General features: G+C 37.4%; 1 protein-coding gene across 1 annotated transcript; it reads right to left on the bottom strand.

The window, feature by feature from the left end:
* Nucleotides 1–23151, bottom strand: impg2a (interphotoreceptor matrix proteoglycan 2a; the record flags this gene model as incomplete). Its single annotated transcript, XM_079254664.1, has 16 exons — nucleotides 1–43; nucleotides 672–751; nucleotides 2193–2394; nucleotides 3665–3853; nucleotides 4851–5061; nucleotides 7284–7503; nucleotides 7586–7873; nucleotides 9306–10225; nucleotides 10429–10666; nucleotides 12847–12887; nucleotides 14841–15049; nucleotides 17397–17417; nucleotides 17541–17599; nucleotides 18630–18785; nucleotides 20228–20394; nucleotides 22944–23151. 16 exons carry the CDS (start codon nucleotides 23149–23151, stop codon nucleotides 1–3), a joined length of 3252 nt encoding a protein of 1083 aa, XP_079110790.1.
* Between the last annotated feature and the right edge of the window lie 2738 nt (nucleotides 23152–25889).

Here is a 25889-nt window from a genome sequence, read left to right as displayed (position 1 = left end):
TCATGTGTGTGTGGAGGAGCTGTCTCTGCGGGTATCCAGGACACTGCAGCAGATGCAGATACATACAGAAAAACATCAGAAACAATATGTTTTTTACATATCAGTCTTATTATACAACAAGAATACTTTATTACTTATTCACTACCATTTTGAATTCACTACTTATTCACTACTTATTACACTACAATACTTTTATACTTATTCACTACATAAAAAATCCCTTCCAGATGAACTTGGTTTTATGTGGTATGTAGGTTCTCTATAACACACAGAAGACTGATCTATGGCCAGTTAGGACTCAAAAACAGCCACCATTACTACACATATGCAAACTCTTACTGCCAGGTTGTTGGCAGAAGAAAGGATGCCTGAATCTCATAATGGTTTCTGTCTAACTGCATCAGCTCCAAGCCTGACTAGTGGAGATTTAGCAAAGATAAATCTGTCCACTCTGGTTTGGCATGACCTCAGCTCCTTGTCTCCTCCACCTCTGAACTAACAAACCTTATAAAAATAAAAAAATTTTAAAAAAAACTCAGTTTCTTAAACTCCAGTCTTGTCAGCCTCTTCTATCTAAAACTCACTTCCTTTATTTTCCATCATATCCTGCTTTTTATCCCTTTTTTTTATCTCATCAAAGTCTAAAAGGGAAAAACAAGAGAGGCACTCACGCTTGATGCTGCCGCACAAAGTCTGCAAACTGCCGGTCTTTAGCATAGAGTTCAATGATACGTATCCTGTCTTGGATTTCCTGCGGAAACAAATTACATCATTGGCGACGGAACATTACACCGCAGACAGATAAACAGCTAAATGAGCCAACACTGGACAAATCAACATTTTACTGACAGAAGAAACTTCAGGGACTTTAGGGTCACTTTAAGGCTGAACAAGCTTAAACTCTGTGATTTCAGCTTTCCTGATAAGATCCTGGAAAGGCCAAATTTATGATGTATAAATTTAAAAAAATCTGTGTGACCACAGGTGAGGAAGTAGCATCCATAGTCCACATATTTACTTCTGAAAAACTATAAATATGTTTCAGTCATAAATAAGGTACTTAAAGACAGTTTGTTTTTCTTCTTGTTTGACCTGATTCAAAACAAATCATGAAAAAATCTGTTTTACAAAAACTTTATGTTTGTGTTTTGCTTGGATTTTTTTTTTATTTTGGAGGCAGATAAGCAATTTATCCTTGTTGTTTGACTGCATACATACAAAGATTATGTTATTGAAAAGTACTACAAGTCAACATTTTCAATGTTTTCTGCAAGACTGATGTATTTATCATCTGAGGCACTGAAAACAGTCAAATTGCCAAATAAAGTGGATGCAGGATGCCAGCCAGCTTTTTACAATGCACTGCATTGCAACAATGGTACCTCCAGTTTCAGTGTGTTGTTCTTCCTTGTGGCCTTTAACAAACACAACTGATAATGCTATTTTGCTTTCTATGTCCTGAGAAAGAATTCTCAGCAAAAGGTACAACGTTTACAGTCAGCATTTAAAAGCTCTCCATTTTAAGCTTTTTCTTAAATTTGCTGAGAAAAAGTATCCTATTTAAATATCAAATGCTAGTTTAAAGTCAGTTTCCTGATATATGGCTGCAGGGAACCTTTAACCACTCTGCTGCAATAACTTTCCATCACTATGTTTCACAGATTCTACGATGCTCTTCTCCAGAAAAGATGTCTGTGGTCTTCACCAGATCTTCACCAATACAAAAAATTGTGGTTGATGTTTTGTTTTTGTTTTTATACTAAATTCATTTCTACCATTTCAGCTGTTCTTTAGTACTGATATACAATGCTTTTTAAATTTTAAGAAAGATATACTTTACAAACCCTCCTGAACTGTCTTGCCTTACTAAGCACCATTTTTCAAAACCTTTAGACACTTTGTCACAGATTGGTGAACCTCTGCCAATCTTTACATCTGGGACGCCATGCCTTTCTGAAATACTCCTCCTATACTCAGTCATGTCACTGATTTGTTGACAATTAATTATCATTGTCTATTCGTTCCAAATACCTTTCCAGTTTTTATTGCCCCTAAAGTAAACATGATTATAATTTACATTTTATACAGAGTTGCAAATCTGGGAAATTGAGCGACCCACGAACAGACTAAGTGGTATAGAAAATGGATGGATGGAGATAAAGCGGTAAAGGATGATAAACACACACACACACCTCCTTAGTGAGTTCGCTGTTTTCATAGATGTGTCGTATCTCCTCACTGCTGAAGTCAGAGGAGGCCTCAGCGCTGGCACTGCTGTACACAGGGCCTTCAGGGTAACGTCGGTAGTAATGGCTGTAGCCTGTCGTGGCTTCACTCTCATACATGGGGTTGTACTTGGTCGCTCTCTCCAAAGATGGGAGGCTCTCTGCTCTCCTGCAAAAGAGAAACAAAGAAACAGAATATGAAGCTACATCATGGAGACAGGATGATAAACTGAGCCTTCCATTAATGAGGCAGATTTCTGGGTTAAGCTTTGAAAGCTTTTTAAAATTTTGAAACAGATCTGCGTCACATATGATGTGTCGATTGGCTGAGGTTTGCACAAAGACTCTATTTTTATTTGGGAAAGAAAAACTAAAGGATGAAGCAAAGCAGAGTAATACAAAAAGAAACACCCGACACCAAACTGCCAAGCAGATAGAAGTAGGGTTCAGATGGCCATAAGAGAAGAAAGATAAAGAGACAGTGTTAACTAAGGAGACAGTTACAGGATTCCTCATGTAACTGTGCCTTATTAAAAAGAAAACAAGGTTTCTTTCATCTAAATGTAAGCAACTCTGTGGTATATCGCTGTGGAATTGTAAGCTTTTGTAGATCAATAAAACAATCTTGTTGAATTATTATATTAAATTCGACCTAAATATATGCTTTATTTTGAATATTATACACTATAATTTACAAGCATGGATATACTTTTCCATTAAATTCATTGGGAAACCATTGGGAAAGTATATGCACAATAGGACTGGTACTGTATGTCAGTATGTCAGATTATTTCAGTTTCTCATTTATTAGTTGTAAACATGATTTAGTATAAAAATGCCATCCTAGAGTACTTGGTTAGTGAAGACATGAAGAGATTCCTCATGCCAAAAGACTGAAAGTGAAAAATTCTGCAGTTTTAAGATGTTTTTGATGAAAAGCGCCCAAGACTTTGGGGATTTCTTCATGTGTGTTAGAAAATATAATAAAACTGATAAATCAAAATCCTTCAAAACTTTCTTTGTACAAGAGATGTGGCTGAAATGTGTTGCATGCAAATCAATTTCAGCAAAGCTTGAAAAATGTTATAAAGATTTTTTACAAACACAACAAAAAGAAAGTTGGAGATTAAAACTCTGACTTTAAGAGGGTAAAACAAGACAAATATTTTAGCAAGGTTAGTCTCAGTATTTAGGAGTGAAAGTAGGAATTCAAATCACTATTTACTGGTTTAACAGTTTCTTAAAGACAATAAAGACAACTACAACTAAACTAAATAAATATTTTGCTTATTAAACATTAACTTGTACATTGAGCAGAAATGAATCAAGAATAAATAAATACTGAACAATAATCTAAGACCTTTAAAATAAGGAATTTTCCCCTTCAGGCATCTTTAATACGATAGTATGGATGAAACTATTTCATTGGTTGTCCTTACCGTATGGGATCCTCTGACTCATCCTTGTCATACTGGTCCCGTAACGTCCTGGCCAGGAAGAATAGCACTCCAGACGCCACTAACAAGAAGCCCGCCACAGATGCAATTGCTATGCCAACCACCAGCGGCTCTGATACATACTCCTCACAGTGTTCACCTCTGTACCACCAGTTCTCTCCAACACGACACCTGGAGAACATGAACATTGTGAGAAAAATACTTCCATGTTTGGACAGCTGACTGAACAAACGACACTTTCTTATTATTAAAGTTCATGAAAGCCATATGATCTGTTAAGTTGTAAGAAAATTGAATAATCAAATACAAAATATTGTTTTCATTTCTGCCCTGATAAAGCTGATAACATCTCTATATTTCTGTTTGCATCACTTAATCGCTGATATTTTACTGCAGAATAAAATCTCCTGTTTGTTTTCTGTGTCCATGGAGCAATGTGTGAGGTAAATAAAAATCCAACAACATCTGCGGCTTGCCTGCGTGTTTTATGATGTAGTAGTACATGTCCACAGAGGTTAGCAATCCTCTTGGCACACAGGCTCCTCAATGTCTGTTTAGCATCATTTAAATTAAAGTGGCACATGTACAAAAGCTGGAGCAGAGCCAGTGACGTGAATCTGTTTCTTCTCTGGATTATTAGTTTTCCATCTTTAACATGTCTCTTACACACATGTACAAATGCCTGTTTAAATGTGGAAACATGCATAAATACCAGAAAACATTAAGTCAGAGAAATATCATTTTTCAAAAAAGACATGAAGAACAAATGTCATTTTGGAACAATAAAACAATGGAGATTACCGTAAATGCACACTAAAGCTGGAAAATTTTGCACATTAAGTATGTTTGCAATTCTCTCTTCTTATCTAATCCAAAAATTCAAATATCCTAAGATAATACATAGTTGTAAAATACAAAAATATGAATAATAAAATTTGATCTAATGGTTTGTGTCTATAATTCCATGTTAAATCCTTAATCTCTGCATGATCAACTTTCAGCCAAGTACAACCGCTTTAGGACTGAAACACTCTGTCATAAGCTTTACTAATAACTTTTAAATCTGTTCATGTTATGTGATGGTGTGCCAGCCTTACAAAACTGCAAACTCAGAAGCCCTTTCCCGCACATACACACAGGCAGATCACTTCCCCTAATCTCCACCCACCTGCATATGGCTCCCTGACCGGGGATGACGTCACACTTGCCGTCATTGAGGCAAAAGTCCGTCCGCAGCTCACAAATACTCTGACAAGGTAAACCGTCCACGCTGAAGTAACCAGCATTACAGACACACTCCGCCTCCCCTGACCACTTGTTAACTTTACACTCTGCATACTCGTTGCATGCCTGGAACTTACAGGGGTCCGCCTGGTCACCTGGAAAATAAAGAAACAGGAGGGTTTCTCTTTAGTGGAGTGTTTTTGCTATGAACCAGTGATTTTACCTGCGAAGCAAAATGGGAAGACATCAGGTTTTTTTCCAGTTCAGCTGAGTTCAGCCATTCAGGATGGTTGTATTGACTTTTACAAACATGTTTTTAAAGCATTTATGACACTGGATTTTTGCTGATTTATTGATTGATGTTTATGTTTCTCCTCTTATGGGGTGAGCATCATTATCTCTACTGATGAAATGCTTTTCACATAAAATGAAATACCTTAAGCATTATTATCTTTAAGAAAAACAACAAGAAGGGGAAAAAAACACCTCAACTTTCATACAAAATATATCATTTAGCATTTATGTAACACATTTATGGAAAATGTCTACTTTTTGTACTTAACAAAGATTATTTGATGCTCTTGTTGGTAATTTCCTCATAATACCTGCAGTCACTGCAAACTAAATTTCCTCTGCCTCTCCATTTTCCTTTTGAGCCAAAGTTTAAAATATTTTAAGAAATGATATTTTTTGTGAAGTTTTCAAAATAATTATGTATTTCTCATGAATAATTTTGGACTAAACCAAGGTTTTAAAGACTTTAGAAGTGTTCCACATTTCCATCCCAAGCTTTATTATTATTATTATTAGCTGTTGACTATATACATGAATTTATATCCAAAAATCAACACAGAATAAAATTACACAAAAGTAAAAACTGCATGCAAATCAAGTAGATTTGAAGTCAAAAGTAAAAAAAAAAAAGCTTGTGGTAAGATCTCATGCCACAGCCATCTGTAAAAATATTCAATCATTATACCCCAGAAATAACACTTGGCACTGATATAAAAATATTGCAAGAAAAACTGAGAGATAATGGTGTAAATTAAATGGCCCAATGGCCATTTGAGAAGAGCTTTGTGTCTGTGCTGTGTTGACACAATCTGACTCTCTGCTTTCGTGACATCCAGACAGCTATATAAACACCTGCCAAAGTACTCAAAACCACATTTGTGGTAGTTCCAGTGGAGAACACATTTGTCCATCATAAAACGAGACATACAGACTCATAATGTGAGGACGACATTAGCCACACTGACACAGCTGGTAAACATATGACACCAGTGTCATCTTTTTCTTTCGAAATTACCAGAAGAATGATTTTTAAAGTGACACTGAGACTAACATTAACTATTATCCTATCTGTCCAGGGCAGCATCATCCATGAAGCATGGGATCCAGCAGTGTACTGCAGTAGCAACAGATTTTACAACCAAACTATGGGCCACTGATATGTATGCCAAGCTGAATAATGTTGTCAGACAGAAAACTATATAATGAAAATGTATCAAAATGCTGCACATGTAGTGAAATACAAGTAAAAAGAAAACATATAAAAACATCAGCCATAAAAATGACTAAAAATCAGCACACTAAAACCAATTAAAACAAATATCAAATACAAACTAAGCCTTGTTGGTATTAAAAGACAAAGATTAAAAAGAGTTTTTAAGAATTTTAATCAACTGATGAAAGTGCAATAATTACTGTCTTAAAGTTATTGTTATGGGTTTAAAAGTTAAAAGAAAAGTTTAAAATGCTGTAATTTAAGCATATTTAAGCTGAATTTTGCAATCAAGACATCTCCTACAACACAATGATGATTTAACACCAAGTCCCTTAGGCCGCTTTATACTGTATACGTATGTAACGTTTTATTCAGAAACACTTTTTGCCTTTCTTGTGAACATTCAACCTTTTAAAACCGAAAGTCTCTTTGTTGGAGAACTGAGAACATATTATTCCAAAATGTGCCAAAATGGCCTTTTTGAGACCTTGTCTGAAGTGTCTATACTAAAACCTCTGATATTTAAACATAATTACACATCTTAACAAATCTCACAAGTGTCCCATTTACCATGACTAAGGTATTCAAAACAGACCTTGTGGTTGCAAAGATATATTCATTTCATGGAATTCATTTCATGGAATGGATATGGAAGTTTTGAGTAGAGGTATAAAATTAGGTACAGGGTTCAAAAAGGTTGCATAAAGAAAAATGCAGAAAATATAAAATTATGCCAACAATCACTTTGATTAGCAGAACAATGAGCTGTCAACATGGATTTATCCAGGTCTGTTTCTACTGGAGGAATATTCAGTATCTGCCCGCAGTGATCTCTATGATAGTATGGAGAACAACATAGTATAAACCCACCTGATTCCACATCCAGCGAGTATTTATCAATGGCCAGATTCATGGTCTGATAAGCTGTGTTACAGAAGTCTTCCAGGATCAGATAAACAGTGGTGGTGACACCACGAGCCACAGGCTTCCCAAATTTCATCCGACTGTTCACCACAATACTTCCATTTCTAAAGTTCAGGATCTCCAGGTTCTCAAAATGACTGAGGTTGGACTGAAGGTAGGGCACGAGCTGAGAAATAATAAACAATTTGATGTTAAACATAACACAAAGGTGATAATAATCAAACCCACAGGGATGTAAAGGTGTTTACCAGCTCCAGGAAGCGCTGCTCCAAAGCTTTGTACTCTGCTGAACTCTTGTTAAAGAGATCCTCGGAGAAGATCATATTGGTCACCCTCAGGCTGAAGAACACCATCAGAGCTCGTCCTGGGTTTACAGGCATTGCAACACTGGCCTGGTCTGTGCCATGGGCCACACTGAATGGGAATCCAGTGCTGCCTTCCTCTGTGTAGTTGATGAGACCATGACCAAATGAAACCACTTCATATCCGTGGTCTCCAGTAGCTGAAACATCCAACTCTCCATGACTGGTTGGAATCTGCGGGATAAAAAAGCCAATTAAATCTTTTTTGTTGTTATTTTCATAAGATATACCAGAGTTTTGCTGCTTGTATTATAATAAAAGTCCATTTTATAAAGGATTTGTAGTCATTATTTGGCTGCAACTCAGTCTATCATTCTTCTTTGGTTGTTTTGAAATCTTAGAGAGCAGGGATGATAAAAAAAAAAATAATCAAAAGGTCACTTCTGTTACAACAAACAAAAAAAGAAAGTTAATCTGCTAAAGACAGCAGCATTCATTGCACTGTGTTCAAGCACTCTTTACTTCAGGTAATGTACAAAAGGCTATGCTGCTATTTTTGTTAAAGTTCTGACATACATTTACTGCACAATCCCACCTTCAACAAAATAGAACGATAATCTCTTTCTATGTAAAATGCAAGTGGAAAGTAGAATCATGTATTAAGTAGTATGTCTTGAAGTTACACAAACCAAAATTATCTGGTGTAAGGTTTGCTAATCAAATTGTGTTTTTCAGGCAAAGCATAATTACACAGTTTGATTGCTGTAAATAAATAGGCATCTTACAGCTACATGTCCAAAAACAAGGCAATTTGCAAATAATTTAAACCAAATATTTGATCAAAAAGAGCAAAACTGCAGTATATTAAAATGTTAAAACTTAGGCATTACAACCTAAATGCTTGTTTCAGAAAAGTTGAGACAGTAGCAAGAAGAGAACAGGAGAGAGCGCCTCACAACCTACTGGATGATAAATAGAGTAAAAGCATCCCAGAGAGGGTGAGTATAGAAAAGGAAGGGTTAAAGACTGCTTGAAGAAAAAGTCTTACAACAAATGTTTCCAAAGATAAACTTCCAAGAATTTAGGTAGTTTCTCAACGACAGTGCATGATTTTCTTAAAGTACTTAAATCATTTGGAGAAATGTAAAAACCAAAGATGATGGGTCAGATTGCCCCAGCATGATGCAGGGGCAATCTGACCTCTGAATTGTTCAAAAGGCAGTGTGATGGTAGAGGGATGGTTAACTTTCATATCTTTGAAGGCAATGTTAATCCTGAACAGTGTAGAAGAGTTTTGGAGTAATACATGGTGTCATCCAGACAGGCTTGTAAATGACAAGTTGCACCAGCAATTGTAAAGCAAAAATGGGTTAAGGGATGGTACAAAAGAGGATTAAACTGGATATTCAGTGACAGTTTATAGTGGTCTAGTCCAAAATGTCTATTTTTGAACATCTAAACGTAATTGGACACGTTAATTATAACATTTAGCATGTATTTTCAACTTGTAACCACAGTGAAACAAGTAGAAGGAAAAAAATATAGATTATGAAAACAGGTATCTACACTCAGTTAGAATGGTATATGGAAGCATCTTTCAGATTGTGTTAGAGCAGCAACAAGCATTCAGGCACTGGTGAAAGTGTGGTTAATTCTTTTACTTTACCTCCTCCACTGAAATGGTGTTTGTGTCAGTTTGGCCATCAGAATCAGGGCTGATGTCAAATATAAAGGTGAAAGGCGATTCCTTCTCTGGAGACAAGGCAGTTGGTTGGGGAGGCCCAGGAAAATCTGTCAGTGGTGCCTCGCCATCATCTTTGTTCACAAGTAAAATCTCATCCTCTGTAAGATCTTCTGTTGAGATGCCCGGCGCTTGCTGAGCCTCATCCTCCACGACCGGAGCTTCAATGGAAGTTTTCTCCATTACTTCCCCTCCCTCACGCTCTACTACCACTTCCAGGTCTTCCTCTTTAAATGCAGGTTCCTCAGGTTGCGTCAACACGATATTGACAGCTGCGTCTTCTTCATGCTGTTTGGGATGTAAATCCTCGCTTGCAGGTGGAATCTCTTCACCCTGAGAGTCCTCTGGTGTCTCCACCACAGGGTCATCAGCATCAGTAGACAGAACCGTTTCTGCTGTATCTGACTTTGGTGCTTCAATCACTACGTCTGGACCCTCTGAAAGTGGAACTATAGCAGGAACACCTTCTTCTTCATCTTCTTCTTCTTCTTCTTCTGTGGTTTCAGTTGAAATTGTAGAAATCTCAAGTTCCTCAGGTATCTCTGGAGGCTCATTCACAACAACCTCCTCCAGATGCTCCTCTGTTACAGTTGTAGTTTCTTCTTCCACTGGAGACACACCAGCTTTTTCCTCATCTTCTTTGGTGGTTGATGGGGTTTCAATCGAGTTTTCCAGATCATGTGGACCTGAACCAGATGCTTCATTCTCCAGTGGTGAGTCAGGCAGGGGGTCGCTTGCTGGAAGTTCAGGGGAAGGAACTTCATGTGGGGTCTCTTCAGGTACAATGTTTTCTGCAGCAGCAGTCTGTATAGCATCCTCTGACAACAAACCCTCCTCCTCAATGCCTGAAAACAGCAAAAATTAGAAAATACTGAATGTCTTGCTTGACTTTTTATAGACATTGGTTATATTTTCACAAAGTGAAAATATACTAAAGAGCAAGAAAGAAACAAAAGGTTGAAGGACTTAAAGGAGAAAAAGTGACTCACAGTAAAATGGAAAAGTTAAACAAAACAAATGTATAATTGTGTTAAGCATCAGATCTTACTGCCAGCTCCAGGTGCACTGGTGGAGAAAGCAACAGCAGGAGAAACAATTTCACTCTCTTTCAGGACAACAACATCTGCTTCTGTTGTTGCAGCAGTTTCGGTGTCCGATGGTTCAGGCGGGACATCAATTCCAATGTCCTCTGGTAGTGTGTCCTCAACCGCAGCGACCTGCATCACAATCAGCTTTAATTGTCTATATTTTCTGACATGCATCCACTTCTGCACCTCTCTGTTGGACTGTATAATGGAAATCACGGGGAACTCAGGAGCTCAGACTGACCAGCAGCTTTGCATTGACATTGACAGGTGCTCCATGTAAAGGTAATCCACTCAGAGCCCCTGCAGCTACTCTATCATTGAACCTATTTGCAATAGTTCTGCAAAAGCCATCCTAAAGTAGAAATTGTAAAGCAAAAATAAAAATTATAAAGCATAACTACAAATTTTAAAGCAACAATAGATCAATTCTTTAACTAATCCTTTTTTTGTAAAGCAAAAAAAAAAAAACAACAAAACATGACATTGTTAACGAAGATTTGGAGGAATCTGATTCATTCCTTTGCATCAACCTTTCTTCCATCCGTTTTCTACTCCAAATGTTCAGGTGGTCAATAAAATTATTTCTTGTTTTAACTTTTTATTTTTGGTTGCTCTCAGTGTTTGTACAGTAACTGTTGCACAGGGGTTGTGTCAATGTTAAATATTCTACATCAAAGTAACCAGAAGAGATCAACTAAAAGCTCAACAGAAACTATTTTGGGATAGCAGAACATATTTCAGACCACAAGCATTAAAACATGCTGAAAACAAGCAACTGTGGCTTAAGTGGTTAAAATATCTCTTGACAGGCTCTTAGAATAAGACCAAAGATTCTCTGTTTTGCACAAATGTGTTATCAGGAGTAATTGTTTTAGTTGTCTTGTGCTTTTTATGATCAATATTGCAGGAACCTGGTGGTCTGTTAATGAGATAACAGACATGATTAAAATGTCTTTGTAAAATTAATTATGTATCAGTTTTATACGCTGAAGCAGCGAAATTCTTAGTTTGTTCATTTTTTCGCTTGTTTACTGGGTTTTAAAAGTTGCAGAGCATAAATTTCGACTCAACATTTACATGCCTTATTCAAATTAGGTTTGCAATCCATTTACAGTTATATTCATAAATGCTTTTTCAGGGACAAATTTAATTAACGAAAAAGTGCTTTTTTTACTGTTGTTCTTAGTTGTTGCACATTTAGCTTTACTTAGCAGGAATATTAGGGTATATATAGGTAAAACATTGACACATACAAGTTGAAGATAACTTTGTGCAAGTGTGATGGTAACTGGGGTGCGCACAATATCATCTAGTTTGATTCTGTGTTTTTGTTTTTTTTTGGTAAAATATTGCCCTTCGATACAGATTTTATTTGTCATGTACCATTGTAAAGCTCATAATTATTATTTGGCAAGATCTAACAAATCACCAAAAAAACAAAATGACTTTGCCTTTCTTGAGAAAACAAATTGACCAAACCAAATTAAGATCTTTTTTTTTTTTTTACTTTTACACAGACTCTTACACAGTACAAATAATCTCTGGCTTCATCTTGTTGATCAGTTATGATGCAAGTTCCTCAAGAGTCTCTGCAGTGACCTTATTGGCGTAGCCTGGTTAAGCTAGTTGAGGGAAATGCTCTTCAACGGAGGGACACACAACAAGACATTTTAGGAATTCCACTCTGAACACCAGCTGTAAAATAAGAATCACAGTAGTTCAATTCCTGAATTAATCATAAACCATCAGAGAAGAGATGAAGATTTGCATTAAACAGACATAGACACTAAACAGACGACAGCCTTAGCTCCAAACCAGGGCAGCAAAGTGTTTCAGTGGCACAGTAAAGCTCAGTGTTCTTGCCTGTATTTCAGTAATGGATTAAACATTTGTCAAACTCTCCCAACTCTCACATTGAGTCAAATTAATGACTTAGAAAGCTGATGTTTAAAGTGGAGCAGCAGACACATATATAGCAACCCAAACTCTGATTGTCATCAAAGAGCAAATCCAACCACGAGACATCGCCATTAAAGACAGACTTTAGGTTGCATTACTTGTCTGAATAAACTCATATGTGCAGTCATGCTTGTGGATTATGAGTGGTGTACTGTTGTCTTTGCCCCAGAATAGCAGTGGATGATTACAGCAAGAGCCAATCTAATCCTCAAAACTTCACTTCATCCTTCCCAGTGAGCTCATCCGCAACCTGTACTGGTGAAGTCTGGATAACATCTCAAGCCGTTTACAGGTCATCGCAACATCAGTCATACTACAAAGGTCAGCAAAATTGAGTGATTTATTAACTTTGTGGAACTGAAAGCAGCTGGAAAGCCTACAGACAGATTGTTGTCAGAATGGCAGTGGAGGTTACTCACCGTAGCTCTGTCTGCAGTGCTGATGTCAGGAATGTCAGACACTGTGGAACCAGTGGAGAAAGCAAATATTAATGCTCATTGTCACAGAAAGAACAAATGTATCAAACAACCTAAACAATTCTGCCTGGTAGAGTCTGTAAAATCCTGTTTAGCTGAAACTGTTTCAGCACTGACATCCATCATTTTGACAGTGCAACCTTCTGGGGTAAATATCTACAAATTAGTACTTAAATCTGGCTCAAGTATCAGCCTCTGTGGCCCAAGTTCACACCACCACCAAAGCAGAAAAACAAAGCTGAGCGGTGTCTTTAAGTTCCTCGGCCACACATGTTGGCCATATGAGAGTGTTTAGCCATTATTTCAGATGTCAAAGCCTATAAGTAATGTGAGCACAAGACAGCATCCATCTCCAGAGATCGCTTACAGTAAACTAATGACACGCTTTCCTTAAAAACATGAGCATGGCGAAATCTCACAGGAGCACAAGGAGATGGTATAGACATTATCACATCATTCAAGCACCCCAACAAAAAGTAGTTAACCTACTTACTGACTGCCTGATTCTACAGTGAATGTGAAGGTTTTGTGTGTCAGGAGAAAGTACTGAAAGAGATCTCGATTCATTTTACACTACAAAGTCTGTTTTACTTGAGTAAGGTTGCTAAAGCTCATCATGAACATGAAACTTGGGTTGTTAATTATTTTTCTTTACATTTTTAGAAAATAGGCAGAATGCCTGTTGCAGTACACTTCATGTTTTTTTGCAATATGGTTTAAGACCCAGTATTTGACATGGTCGAACCCAGAAGGGAAAAAGCATGAAAATTTGTCTAAACACCATGTAAAATTAAGGTTTATGGTTTAAAATGGAACATGGTTTGCTCTTTGAAATTATTAGCTTAGCTTTCTTCATGAGCAAAGTTGCCTGATCTATCTGGTCTAATAGCCTCATGGTCATTGTCTACAGCGAGAGTGAAGATGATGTATACACGTTGGTTTGTTTAGATACGACATTGTAGTTGTGCCAACTCTGAGGCTGTGTTTTGTTTGCTCAGACACTGAACTCTGACTTTGGGGCACTGACCTTGTTTAATTCTAACACCACATGTTCAGCCTTGAATGTATTTCATTCTAAACATGACTTTATAAAATAAAAAAATTTCTGAATCATTAACTTTAATTATTTACTTTAATTTTTACAAAAATTGTGGATTGGCTTTGTTGGGCCCTTCAGTAGATATTGCAATCAGCTGGGTAATTCTGTTCTTTAATTTCTTACTTCCTTTACAGAATTTGACCTTCTTAACCAAAGAAAACTAAATTTAAGCAAGCAACAACACTCATAAGCAAAGTTGATAGGAGGGTATTCCTTAGGAGACTGCGTTACCATCCCAGACTGAAATGATATGATGTTTCTTCTAATTTTCTACTGGTGGATATACAACAAATCTGCTCTTTAAAAATGCTGAAAAATAGGTTTTATCTTTCAACAAAGCTGATTTTTTTTTTTTTGGTTGCTTTGAACGGCTCCTTAATTATTGTACTTTGTCTTGCACTCAAGATTGTTGGTGCTTCTCAAAGTCAATGAAGCAACTCAAGGGCTGCATTTCATGATGCTACATCATTTAATCTATGATTTTTTTTTATGTCAGTTTTTGAAATATTAAATCTAAAGATTAAATCTGATCGTTGTCCAATAAATACTATGTAATATCACCTTTTATACAATCTTGATCATGAAAAAATCAATAGTGCGATGCTCAGTTAGTCAGTTGCTTTTTAATAGTTGAATAAGATCTACGTTGTGTGGGCCAAAATTGTGGCTTAAAGTAAAGCCATAACTACTAGCAGGGCTGAGAAGTTCTTTGCGGAGCATTTAACGGCAAGGATTTAACTGTCACACTGAATAAACACAATTTTCTATCTCTACCCTCACTTTCAGCATGGGAAGATACTGTTACACAGTCAGTAATCCGGTGTTTACAATATCTTACCAGTCTCCAGATCCTTGATGTGAAAGTCTTCAGTGAAAAGATTTTTGACCTCGCTGATGGTATAGACCACCGTGGAGTGGTCCTCAGTCTCATGATATGAGTTCTCCACCAGGTTAGACTGCAGAGTCAGGTAGTTCAGTTGTTCAGCGCTGACTCCAGCGCCATTCACCTCCACTGTGACCGCATAGTTCACAATTATGCCATCGACCCTGGGAATGCACACAAGTTATGTGAAGCTTTCTAGAGGAACTGGACTGTGACATTATTGACTGTCACTGTTTTGCAATATTATTTAGTCATAGTTACAAGCAAAGATACATGAACAAGCTACTGTACATGTCAGTTTGATTAGTAAGTGAGTTGTGTGATTTATAATTTTACATTAGCTCAGGAGGAGCTAATACTGTAGCTCAGGAGGAAGAGCAGTTGTCCTTCAACTGGAAAAGTTGGGGGATCAATTCCAGGCTTCCCCTAACAGGCCGAAGTCTCCTTGGGCAAGACACTTAAACCAAAGCTGCCCCCCGATGTGCCTATCGGGTGATGAGTGTATGGGTGAATGTGACAAGTAGTGTAAAGCACTTTGAGTGGTCTGTATGACTGGAAAAGCGCTATAGAGTCCATTTACCAATATCCATTCTGTAAAGTGAGCCTTGCTGCTAACACATAACGGATGATTCATTTCTGCTTGAAACATTGGTGTGTGACTGTATAGAGCAGAAGCAGCCCAACCAGCAGAATTATCAGTATCATCATAATAAACACAGAAACTTCACAAGGGACTGGAGACCCTGGAAAAAGCCATCTATCTGCCTTCATTTGACTACTGGGAGCCCTCCACTCTGACCGAGTTTGTTGGGTTTCTGGCATGTGCCGTCCCAAAATTGGCCCCATTCAGCAGGAAAAGCAGCCAGTGCAATCATTTCTTTTAGAAGGTTAGGTTAAAAGATGACACTCCTTTAACTGTCCAGTAAACCATAGCTATAAAACTTACAAAATTTGTATATTTGGACTTATGGATTCCTACTTCACACATTCCTTTTTAAGCTTGGACCTTTGTTGTGCTCTGTGTCATGTGTGAAAGAACAGAAACAGATCAGGGGTCAGAGTTGATCCGCTACTGATAAAGCTCTGAACTGGTAAAGGAGGTGGTCATAGAGCCAAAGCAGGCCTCTCTCATGTGTGCTTACAGCTTTACAGAAGTGTGACCTGCGATGCTGTCATCACTCCACCATTCTTGTTTGATGTGAGCTCAGTAAGGACCGAGCAGTGTAAGGCTAAGAGTGTGTGTGAACTTCATGAAACAACACCAGTGTGTTGAAAAGGACAGAATCAATGCATGAATTAAATAACACACTCTTCTCTAGAAGGCTGCACAGCTGCACCCAGTGCCACATCATTTGGACTTACAGTCTTTGTGCTTGTAGTAGATTAAGTACAAAAACATCTGTGGCAATTTCAGAAAATATTTTACAAAGTCAACTATCCAGAGCTGCCACAATCTCACACATGGGAGAGATTGTCAAGGATCAAAGCAAGATACAGTGAAACTTCCAGAACCAGACTCATAAACTGGTAATGGCTAACCAACCAGACGTTGTAGTGATTGACAAGCTGCAGAAGAAGGTGATAGTGATAGATGCAACAATCCCAAACAACAGTATCATAAAAAAGCAAAGAAAACAAGGGCTAAAGGAGTGAGTCAAAAAAGCTGTGGGAAGTGAAAGCAAAGGTAGTGCCTGTGGTGAATGGACCATTTGGGGTTGTGACCTCCAAACTTCAAACTCCAAACTTTGAACGGTGAAGATACTGTGCAGAACCCTCAAGCTCCCAAGCCTTGTTTCTGCTTTTAGCTAACTAGTAGCTGGATGCAATTTTCCATCCATCAACCACAACATTAGAAGCCCTGATATGAAACACTCCTTGTGATGTTACATTGTAGCTTTCAGCAGGGAAAACCTGCATCCTTACACACACATAGATGTCAGTTTTACTCTTTCTACCTCCTTCAAACATATTCACAGGTCAGAAAGAGCTTTGTGAACACAGCATTTTGAGGTGTTCAGCCAGAGCCACGAGAAGAACCTAGTCAGTATTACGCAGCGATCATAATGTTATTGACGATGGATGTTTACCATGCAACTATGGGACTGATAATAAAAAAAAAAAACTGTACCTTCCACGTCAAACTACTCTTTTACATGAAAATTTGAATAACTGACACTGTTTAGTAATACCTCTTTTTTCATATTCACACGATATCACATACCCTCTGACCCTCTTCTCCATCTTTCCATTAGATGCTGATTGATGAGGTCGTAAAGCTCTGATAATCGTCTCTATAGAGAAGCACCTGCTTACTCAGTAGGGCCCCACTTGATCCCACTTTACAGGTGAGTGACTGCACTAAAACTATTAACACGGGCAACCAGTGATATACCTTAACACGTGCCCTAGTTCACAGGTCTACAGGTTGGGCTAAGGAATGATCTGTGGGATTAAGCACAACATAGTATCAGAGAACTACTCAAGGGCAAAGGACCCCTAGTAATGACTCACCCTTGGGCATCCTTCTGTGGTCTAAATGAAACAAGGAGGAACTGTTAAACTTCTTCTGACAGCAGAGATGGCATTAATGACAACAACATGAATTGATTTTGACCCCATGTGCAGTAAGTCCAACAGATAATTGGGGAAACTGACCTGAAGTCGATTACAGACACACTCTTAAATCCAGGAAGCCCCTCAAGAGCATCTTCTATCTGCGCACACAAAGCAGATCAGGCATTAGACTAAAACAGCAGGGTTTTTTTTCTATTTTATGTTAAGCAGGTTACGATGAGTGTGTGTATCTAAGATAAAAATAATGGATTGTTCCAGAAGGACTACTTTGGTAAAAGCTGTTGAAAGTTCTTTTGCGTTTTGGTGTTGATCATTATTTTAAAAGGCAGACTGATGCATTGCAGTCAACTCTTAGCAATCCCCTTGTATTGGTATGGAAGACATTTCTCCTCCAAACAAAGGAAAAAAAAAAACCCGAACTGCTCTACTGACTATTTAACTGCTCAGAAAAAAGATGAATGCATAAAGGGGTCAATGGCCTTTAACTCCGCTAACTTGCCCTCCTCCTCTACATAAATTTAGCCCTTAGTCTTTAGTCCCCATCTGCCTCTGCAGCTTGCATGTATGAAGGATGAGTGCTGCTATAAAGTCCTGTAGATAATGGTGTGTGTAGATTTATGTGTCAAGAAAATCCCCACAGAGAAAAAAAATGGTCAGAAACCATGAAAAAAAACACAATCATGGCAAGCACATGCTTCTACACAAAAATCAAGAATGTCCACTAACTTGAAAACAAACAGGCTCATATTGTTATAATTTACAAGTAAAGCTCATGTATGTGTGTACATTGCATTTGTGCTGAACTGACTTCCATGGAGCATATTTACTGAATTGTCCAAGTACAGTAAATCTAAAACTCCTGCAGTTGTCATCAAAAGTCAGTACCTGTGCAAATTCATGCACGTGCAAGAAAGTTTCTAACTGTAAATGTCATAAAGCCAGGTTTTTCGCACATGCAGCAGTTATTTCCCTATTATGCAGCATGTACCATTAAACTTGTGCATTTTAAACATTTGTCACTGGATTATTTACAACTGCTATTAGACTGTGTTAACATGAAAACTAAAAATGTATTGTGCACATGATGAAAGAAAAGTAAAGCAGGCTCAACCCTTAATGCCAAGATACATAGAAATATAAAGACAGTCATACTAGAGAGTAGAGTCAAACCTTTTCAGCAAGGTGTCTGCTAAGAGTCTGGAACTGCAGGCTGGCTGGATCATTAAGCTCATCGCTGAACATTTCTCCAGTCAGTAGGATGCTCAATTCCACCACCTGTTCTAGCAGAGTGGCCAGTGTAGGCTGCACAGTAATGTCATTGAACAGCTGGCAAATGAGAAACAAACATAGTCACACCGACAAGTGCACTTATCAGTTAAATATAAATTTACAAACAATCTGTGTTTATGCTCACTGGATTTTCTTCCACTGGTGATGAAATGACATTTGTATCCTCCTTTCCTTTTCCCACTTCTTCTTGGCGGTTGAGGCGATGTGTAAACACAAAAGGAGGGAGAGAGGTGTTTGTTCATTTCAAGTCACTGTGATCTTTGACCTACGGCAGGTGCCGTGATAGCTGACGGGTGTATGGATTACACTGCCCTGACCCTGAATTCTCTCTAAATCTTAGACTGGCCTTCAGCCAGCCTCACGCACCAAGCACACAGAAAGATCGGGCGGCATTTAACATCCAGAGCTCACAGGATTGTCTCAGAAACCAGAAACCACATACCTGATAATGGCTTGACTTGACAATAGCAATGCAATTGCACTGGTATTATTTTGGCTTATATAAAAGAAAGGGATTTTGCTATCTGCCTCCTTTAGAAGTGTAATCAGAGGCGATACTGACCCGACTGTGCTGATACGGGAGCTTGAACAGTTTCTGGTGCTGCTGTAGTTGGTGTGCTGCAAAACATGGAAAGATTTCTTTTAATAACACTGAAAAAAATTAAAATAAAAACACTGATATTTCATCACAGAATCAGTTCATTCTTAAAAATCCTGTTGCACACAAATACACTTTCTATGAGTTTGTATAAGTTAAGGAATAACATTATGGGTGAAGTCACTGATGTTTTTTTAAAAAAACACTGTAAAGAAATTATACGAATTACTGTCTCAATCACAGCCTGGTATAATTTACCCTCTGCCATAAAGTGATTACATTACAGAACAATAAAATGTAAGTGGATACGTCTCATTTGTGCATTTTGTTTGGTTTGAGGTCAGATTGGGATTATTCAGGCTGTCCCTTTTTTATTGTCAGTTTCTTTGTTTCAAATCAAAATAGAAAGTAAAGTAAAGCCCGAAATGTTATCCTTTAGAGAGGGAACTCAAACAGATACAAGTATCCATGTCTAAGATGCACAATTAAAGTGGGGCATGCAGAGTAATGACAAATAAATATCAGAAGATATATGAAGTAATGTTTGACAACTGGTGAGTGGTAATGTGAACAGGTAAGGTTTAAGGGCTGTAACAACCTTACCTGCACACATGCTGCCAGGACCGGATGGGCTCACTACAGACAGTAGGAAGAATGACACATTTACAAAACACACTTTTTATTATAAGATTTTAGATGTACCACAAAACTGTTGCAACACTAAAAGGTGGAGAGTTTTGGTTTTTTTTTTACCTTTTCAAACCTGCGTGTGACATTCTCTGAAAATGAGAAACAATACTATTATCCACTGCCCCAACAAGGTTCTCAGATCTCATGCTCAGATCACCAGTTTTTACCAAATTATTAGTTCTCTTTTCACCTGTTTAACCAGGTCCTGATGCTCATCTGACTGACTAAAGTAGCTGCCAATGTCTCGTGCCATCACTGTTCCCTCCTGGCATTGACTCATCCAACTTTGGTACTCTTCTTGCTCAGGAAGGCGATCCCAGAAGATCTTGAAAGCTTCCCATACCGTCTCCTGGCATACTGGTACAACAAAGCAAAGATATCATCTCAGCAACCAGACCTGCAGAACTTGCTTTTGATTTAATGTTAAACAAGCAAAAATTGTGTTGATTAGGATGATCTACTTCAAGGTATAAACATTATGATTGCTCAAGAACAGAAACATGAGATCTTTGGATAAGTCAAACAATGTCAAGTCAAAATAATGAAGTCTGAGGCTCTGACTGGGGCTCATTTCTACATGCAGCATCATGTTAACATCATGACATAATTGCATATTATGAGTCAGCCAACTGGGGGGTGATTCAAAGTCAGCAACTTGCATGTACATGGATATTTTCCTCAATAGAGGCTGTGTTTAAGTCCTGAGATACTTATGGCCATATATAAATTTAGCTTTAATAAATCTCCACTGTCAAGCATCAGCAGCAGGAACACATCTCCATAGACTGGATCAAGACTAAATGCTCTGGAGGACACAGTTAGGAGTCAAACTTTGATCTATTCTCACACAAATACACAGAAAAATAGTTTATTGAGCAATAGTACATAAATATGTCTGACAATTTAAATACTTCTGCCTTGTCTTAATATTGAGAGAAAATATTGCACTATGAATTGTATTTTTTTTTTTCAATTCACACTATTGCATAGTATAACTATATATGGTTACAATAGGACAATTTTTAGACATCTCATACCCAATTTAATGTTTTTCTTTATAAGTGCAGTGATATGAATTGTTAAAGGCAATGACACATCTGATGTTTTTACAGTCATATCATTATCATAAAATGAAGGAAGTGTTATTCACAGGGTAAAAACCCATGATAACCACTTTTTTTTTTAACAAAGAAAAGAAATTAATCACAAACAGTTGTCTTTGCAGCTACTTTCCACAGTATATAACTACTAATTACTTAGTTATTGCTGTTTATTGATTTGAACACATAAATTCAGTTGCATGATCTTGAAAGAACTCTGCATAATCTTGATACTAATAGAATTGATTTTCTGTATTCCTGCAAAGTGGTGAAGCAGGGACAAGTTGGAGGACAAAGGACGAAATTAGGGTATAGATTTTTAACTTCACAAAGTTTTATGTTTTTTGGAGCAGAAGCTGTCCAGAGTCTGATAAACTAACCAAAGGGGTGTCGTTTTCAAGCTGTCTTAGCTGAGGTAAAAGAAAAAAAAAAATAAGAAAGGCAACATAAGGTTGCATATTATATTAGTATAGCTCTACTACACCTTTAAAGGGCTCGTACCATTTTACTGCAATTTTCTAAAAGGAAAACCTCTTGTTCTCAAAAGTTGGTAAATTGATCATTTTTATGTCATGCATTGCCAACATGTGTGTTGTCCTGTGTCAGTTTGAAATACTTTCTAAATGCACCTACATGGTACTTTTAGGCTATGTTGGTGAGTATGTTGAATGAATCTTTCCTATTTTTCTATGTCTTGCACAGTAATTTACTTTGGTAGTTTTTGTTTTGTATTTTGCTTGTATTTTATGTCACTGCATTGTTTTTAATTTAGTTTTAAAACCATTGCCATTAGCAAATTAGCAAATTTTCTGATAACTGAAGGTTTTGACGGCTGCAGGTAAGTTGGCTTCATAGACTAAAGTAAAGGCTTTGTCTTTTGATTTTTTTCATAATAAATATCTGACCAAATTGTTACCAGTTGAGCTGTCCTATCGACACAGAGTGACTAAAAGCAAAAAAAATAAAAAGAAATAAACAAATCAAAGTATTATCTGTCAGACTTTTTCTTTCTTTTTTTACAGTGAAATTTCATGTTCTGATAATGTTACATGGACAGTGAGAATACACCCTAACTGACTGAATATAGATTGTTCAAGTGATAGATGTTTTTTTTTCTTTTAAATGAAGTAAAATGTTGTGGAGGAAAAAAAAAAAAGTATGTTGCCTAAATATAGATCTCTTCCTGCTCCACTCAAAACATGTGTGTTCTTCAAAGTTGAACATCAATATTTTTCCTAGTAAAACACTCCTGTTTCAGTAAATGGGGATCTATAAATATACTAAGCTTGTACCATCCACCAGCTGATGACACTGTCTTGTAACATGTTCACTTTCTATGGTTTTTATAATATTCTAAAAACAAATCAAGTCAGTCAGCTGATTTCCAGTTCAGACTTCTCGGCCAAAGGCTTTTTCATCTCTTTTGATTTGGGATTTCTGGCTGTATGGTCAAGAACAGCTCTACTGACATTGTTATTTTCTCCATAGCCTTTGTTTTAGTATGTGATAGTTTTCACTTCAGGTGACCAAAAAAGTTAAAACAAAAAAACAAAAAAAAAAACACCCAGCAAGTTGTCAGTATTGCTTCTCCCAGTCTTTCATGATGGACATCTAGGCTATCTGACTTTGTCTTACTAGGACTACAGACTGTGATATGCTGATTCGAAATCTTAAGTTATAGCATTTATGGCTGATTTTCTTGCATCACATCTCATGGTTCTGACGACAAAGAGAGGACAATCTAACAACATTTACAATTTTTTATTGCTCCTGACTTCACCTTTTGCTTATTGAAATGCATCTTACCTCTGAGATGAAAGTAGCTCAGATGATTTGCAACAACCTGCTCAGAAGTCTCTTGTCCACACAGTTTTAGTCCATGCTGATAAAAAATGTTTCTTTTCTGTCGAGAGATAACTGTATGACCTTCAGGAGACGCTTTCACTTCAGACACACGAATGATGTGTGGAAATGCCACAGGCTCCCGAGTATAAGGTTGTCCTAGGTGTCCCATAACAAAGGTCTCCACTGTTGCATCTGGGGTACCACAACAATATTGAACAGTTAGTATTTGCATGTACTATTAATAAGTAGTAATCACAGCATTTTGCACCGTTACATTACAGTGGATACATACCTGTCCATCTGTCCAAAAAAAACACTAGAAAAAACAGAAGAAAGTGGAAACCACTTCTCCAGGATATGTTGATCATGTTAAATCCGTGATGGTTTTTAAATCCGTGGACTTGGAAAGGGATCAAGCAAATATGTATTTCTTCTCAAGTAATGTAACAGCAGTAAGGACAACTTCTTACAAGTTTGCATAGTTCAGAATTCTTCAAATGCTAAAGAATTACAATAGGAAAGCATTTGACAACACAATCGCTTGTTGGTGTCCTGCTTTCCTGGCTGTGGAGAGGTGTGTGTGACAGCTCAGAGTACAGCCTCTGGCTAAGGTAAATAGGCAGATGGTTTGTAGAGAGAGGAGGATTTTTTAATACTCTCTAATCCTGTTTACTTTAAGCCTGTTAGAAGAGCTCGTCAAGAAGTTACTGGAGCAATAGTACCAAGGGAGGCCACAGAGTGTGGAGAAACAGTGACAAAAAAGATGTACCAAAAGCCACATGACAAGCAAGCAATAACACACAATAAGACTTGAGGAAAAATAATTGTAGCTTATAGGATTGTTAGCATCTTCTGAAAGAAAGTTTGACTTACTGCAAAAGCTTTGCCTTTAGCAAATCAGTTCAAAGTCTTTTTTTTATTTTATTTACACATATATTAAGTTGAACTGTGAGATTTACTTAAAAGATCTATACAAAAATTCACCCATTATAAATATATACTGGGTGGTAAGTGCAGGATACAAACATGATGTTGACATAAAGAAAATATAAGCCCCTTAAGGGCATTAACAAAAAGAAGATGGCATTTCAAAGAAACTTCCCCCACAAAGCCATGTCCGTCCACCCACTCAGACACAATAAAACAAGTGAAATCCTTGTACTTTTTCCATATTGACAGCAGTTAGTCATGTGCTTTAGTGTCAACTGTCAGCATACAGCTCTTCTTCCAGGTTTTTATCCTGTTTGTACAAGGGAGATGCATTACCCCCCCACCCTATATTATTTTGTGCCTCATGGAGATATTTAGCTAGCCAATCTGTACTCCTTCAATCAGTCTGAACCTGCGGTTATGCTGAAATACCAATTCTAAGAACAAATAAGTGCATGGACACACTGCAGCTTTTTACACCATCCACAAGCTAGCAGGCTAACTGTGATAATGCTAACATGCTAGCTAATGTGATTTCTCTACAGGATTTTGCCAAAAATAAATAAATTAAAAGAATAAACAAATAACATAGTAGCTAATTATCCATTATCCATATCAAACACTCACAAGACAACCAACCATATTTTAGCCTGTGAGCTAGCATGTTAATTCAGTTCAATTTCACAGTCCTGTATTAAGTGTCTGGTCAAAACGTCTACTTCTGAATGACTAATAAACAATGGTGATAAAAGGAAAATGAGAAAATAATATTCCCTTGAGACAAAGTGTTTTTGTTTTAAGTCATACTCCTCACATAGCTATAACAGCACAGAGCAAAAATCCATGAGTCGAGGCCATTTATGCCCCAGTGACAGAGCCATGTTTATTTGTTTGTGATTGATCTTGTAAACTGAAATCATGGAGCCAAGTGCATGACCCTGTTTAACCTGGACAGGTAATTTTGTTGTCCTGGATGAGAGGATTCACCTGAAGCTGCAATCCTCTACTTCTGCTATGGCCAAAGACAGCATGCTGACAGTGAAAGAGTTTTGTTTCCATTAATTTTGTGTTAATAGTTAAATGGCTACAACACAATACTGCACAGATCAGTCAGAGGATTATTGAGTCAGACAGTTAGGGGATCTGAGACAGTAAATACACCTAAGCTGACCATGTAACACTCTGGATAGATTATACAGGCGAGTGCTGCATTTTTTGTGTGTGTTCTTAGTTTTGCAAGACTTTTGGACACTAGTGGCCTTAATTCAAAAGTAGCTTAGCAGGAAAGGGGTCAGGAACGCCATTTCACACACATTAAGGAGCTTAAGCCTCTGCATGAAATAGAGTGGTGATCGAAAGTTGGGGCACCCCTGGTAAAAAGTTATTTTAATGTGCAAATAAGGAGCTTTAAAAAGATGGAAAATCTCAAAAAGGCATCAAGTTACAGTTTAGACATTCTTATAACATGTCAAAAAAAGTTACATCTTATTTCCATCATTAAACCTTCAAAATAACAGAAAACAAAAGATGGCGTCTGTAAAAGTTTGGGCACCCTGCAGAGTTAGTACCTTGTACAACTTGACCTTGACAACTGAGACCTGACAGTGTGCTGGATTGTTTACAGTTAGTGTCTGGAAAGACCAGGTGATGTCAATCTCAAAAGTTTTAAATGCTCAGACTCATCTGACCTTGCCTCAACAATCGGCATCGTGGGTTCCTCTAAGCAGCTGTCAAGAACACTGAAACTGAAAATAGTTGATTCTCACAAAGCAGGAGAAGGGTGTAAGAAAATAGCAAAGCTTTTTCAGATGCTAATATCCTCTGTTCCGAATGTAATCAAGAAATGGCGGTCATTGGGAACAGTGGAAGTTAAAGCAAAATCTGGAAGACCAAGAAAAATATCAGACAGAACAGCTCGCAAGATTGTAAGAAAAACAAGTCAAAACCCAAGTTTGACTCCAGAATCCCTCCAGGAAG

The sequence above is a fragment of the Telmatherina bonti genome (assembly GCF_933228915.1).
Source record: "Telmatherina bonti genome assembly, chromosome: 15".
Taxonomy (NCBI): domain Eukaryota; kingdom Metazoa; phylum Chordata; class Actinopteri; order Atheriniformes; family Telmatherinidae; genus Telmatherina; species Telmatherina bonti.
Note: the sequence above shows the minus strand (reverse complement) of the source record. Positions and strands in the feature narration are given on the sequence as shown.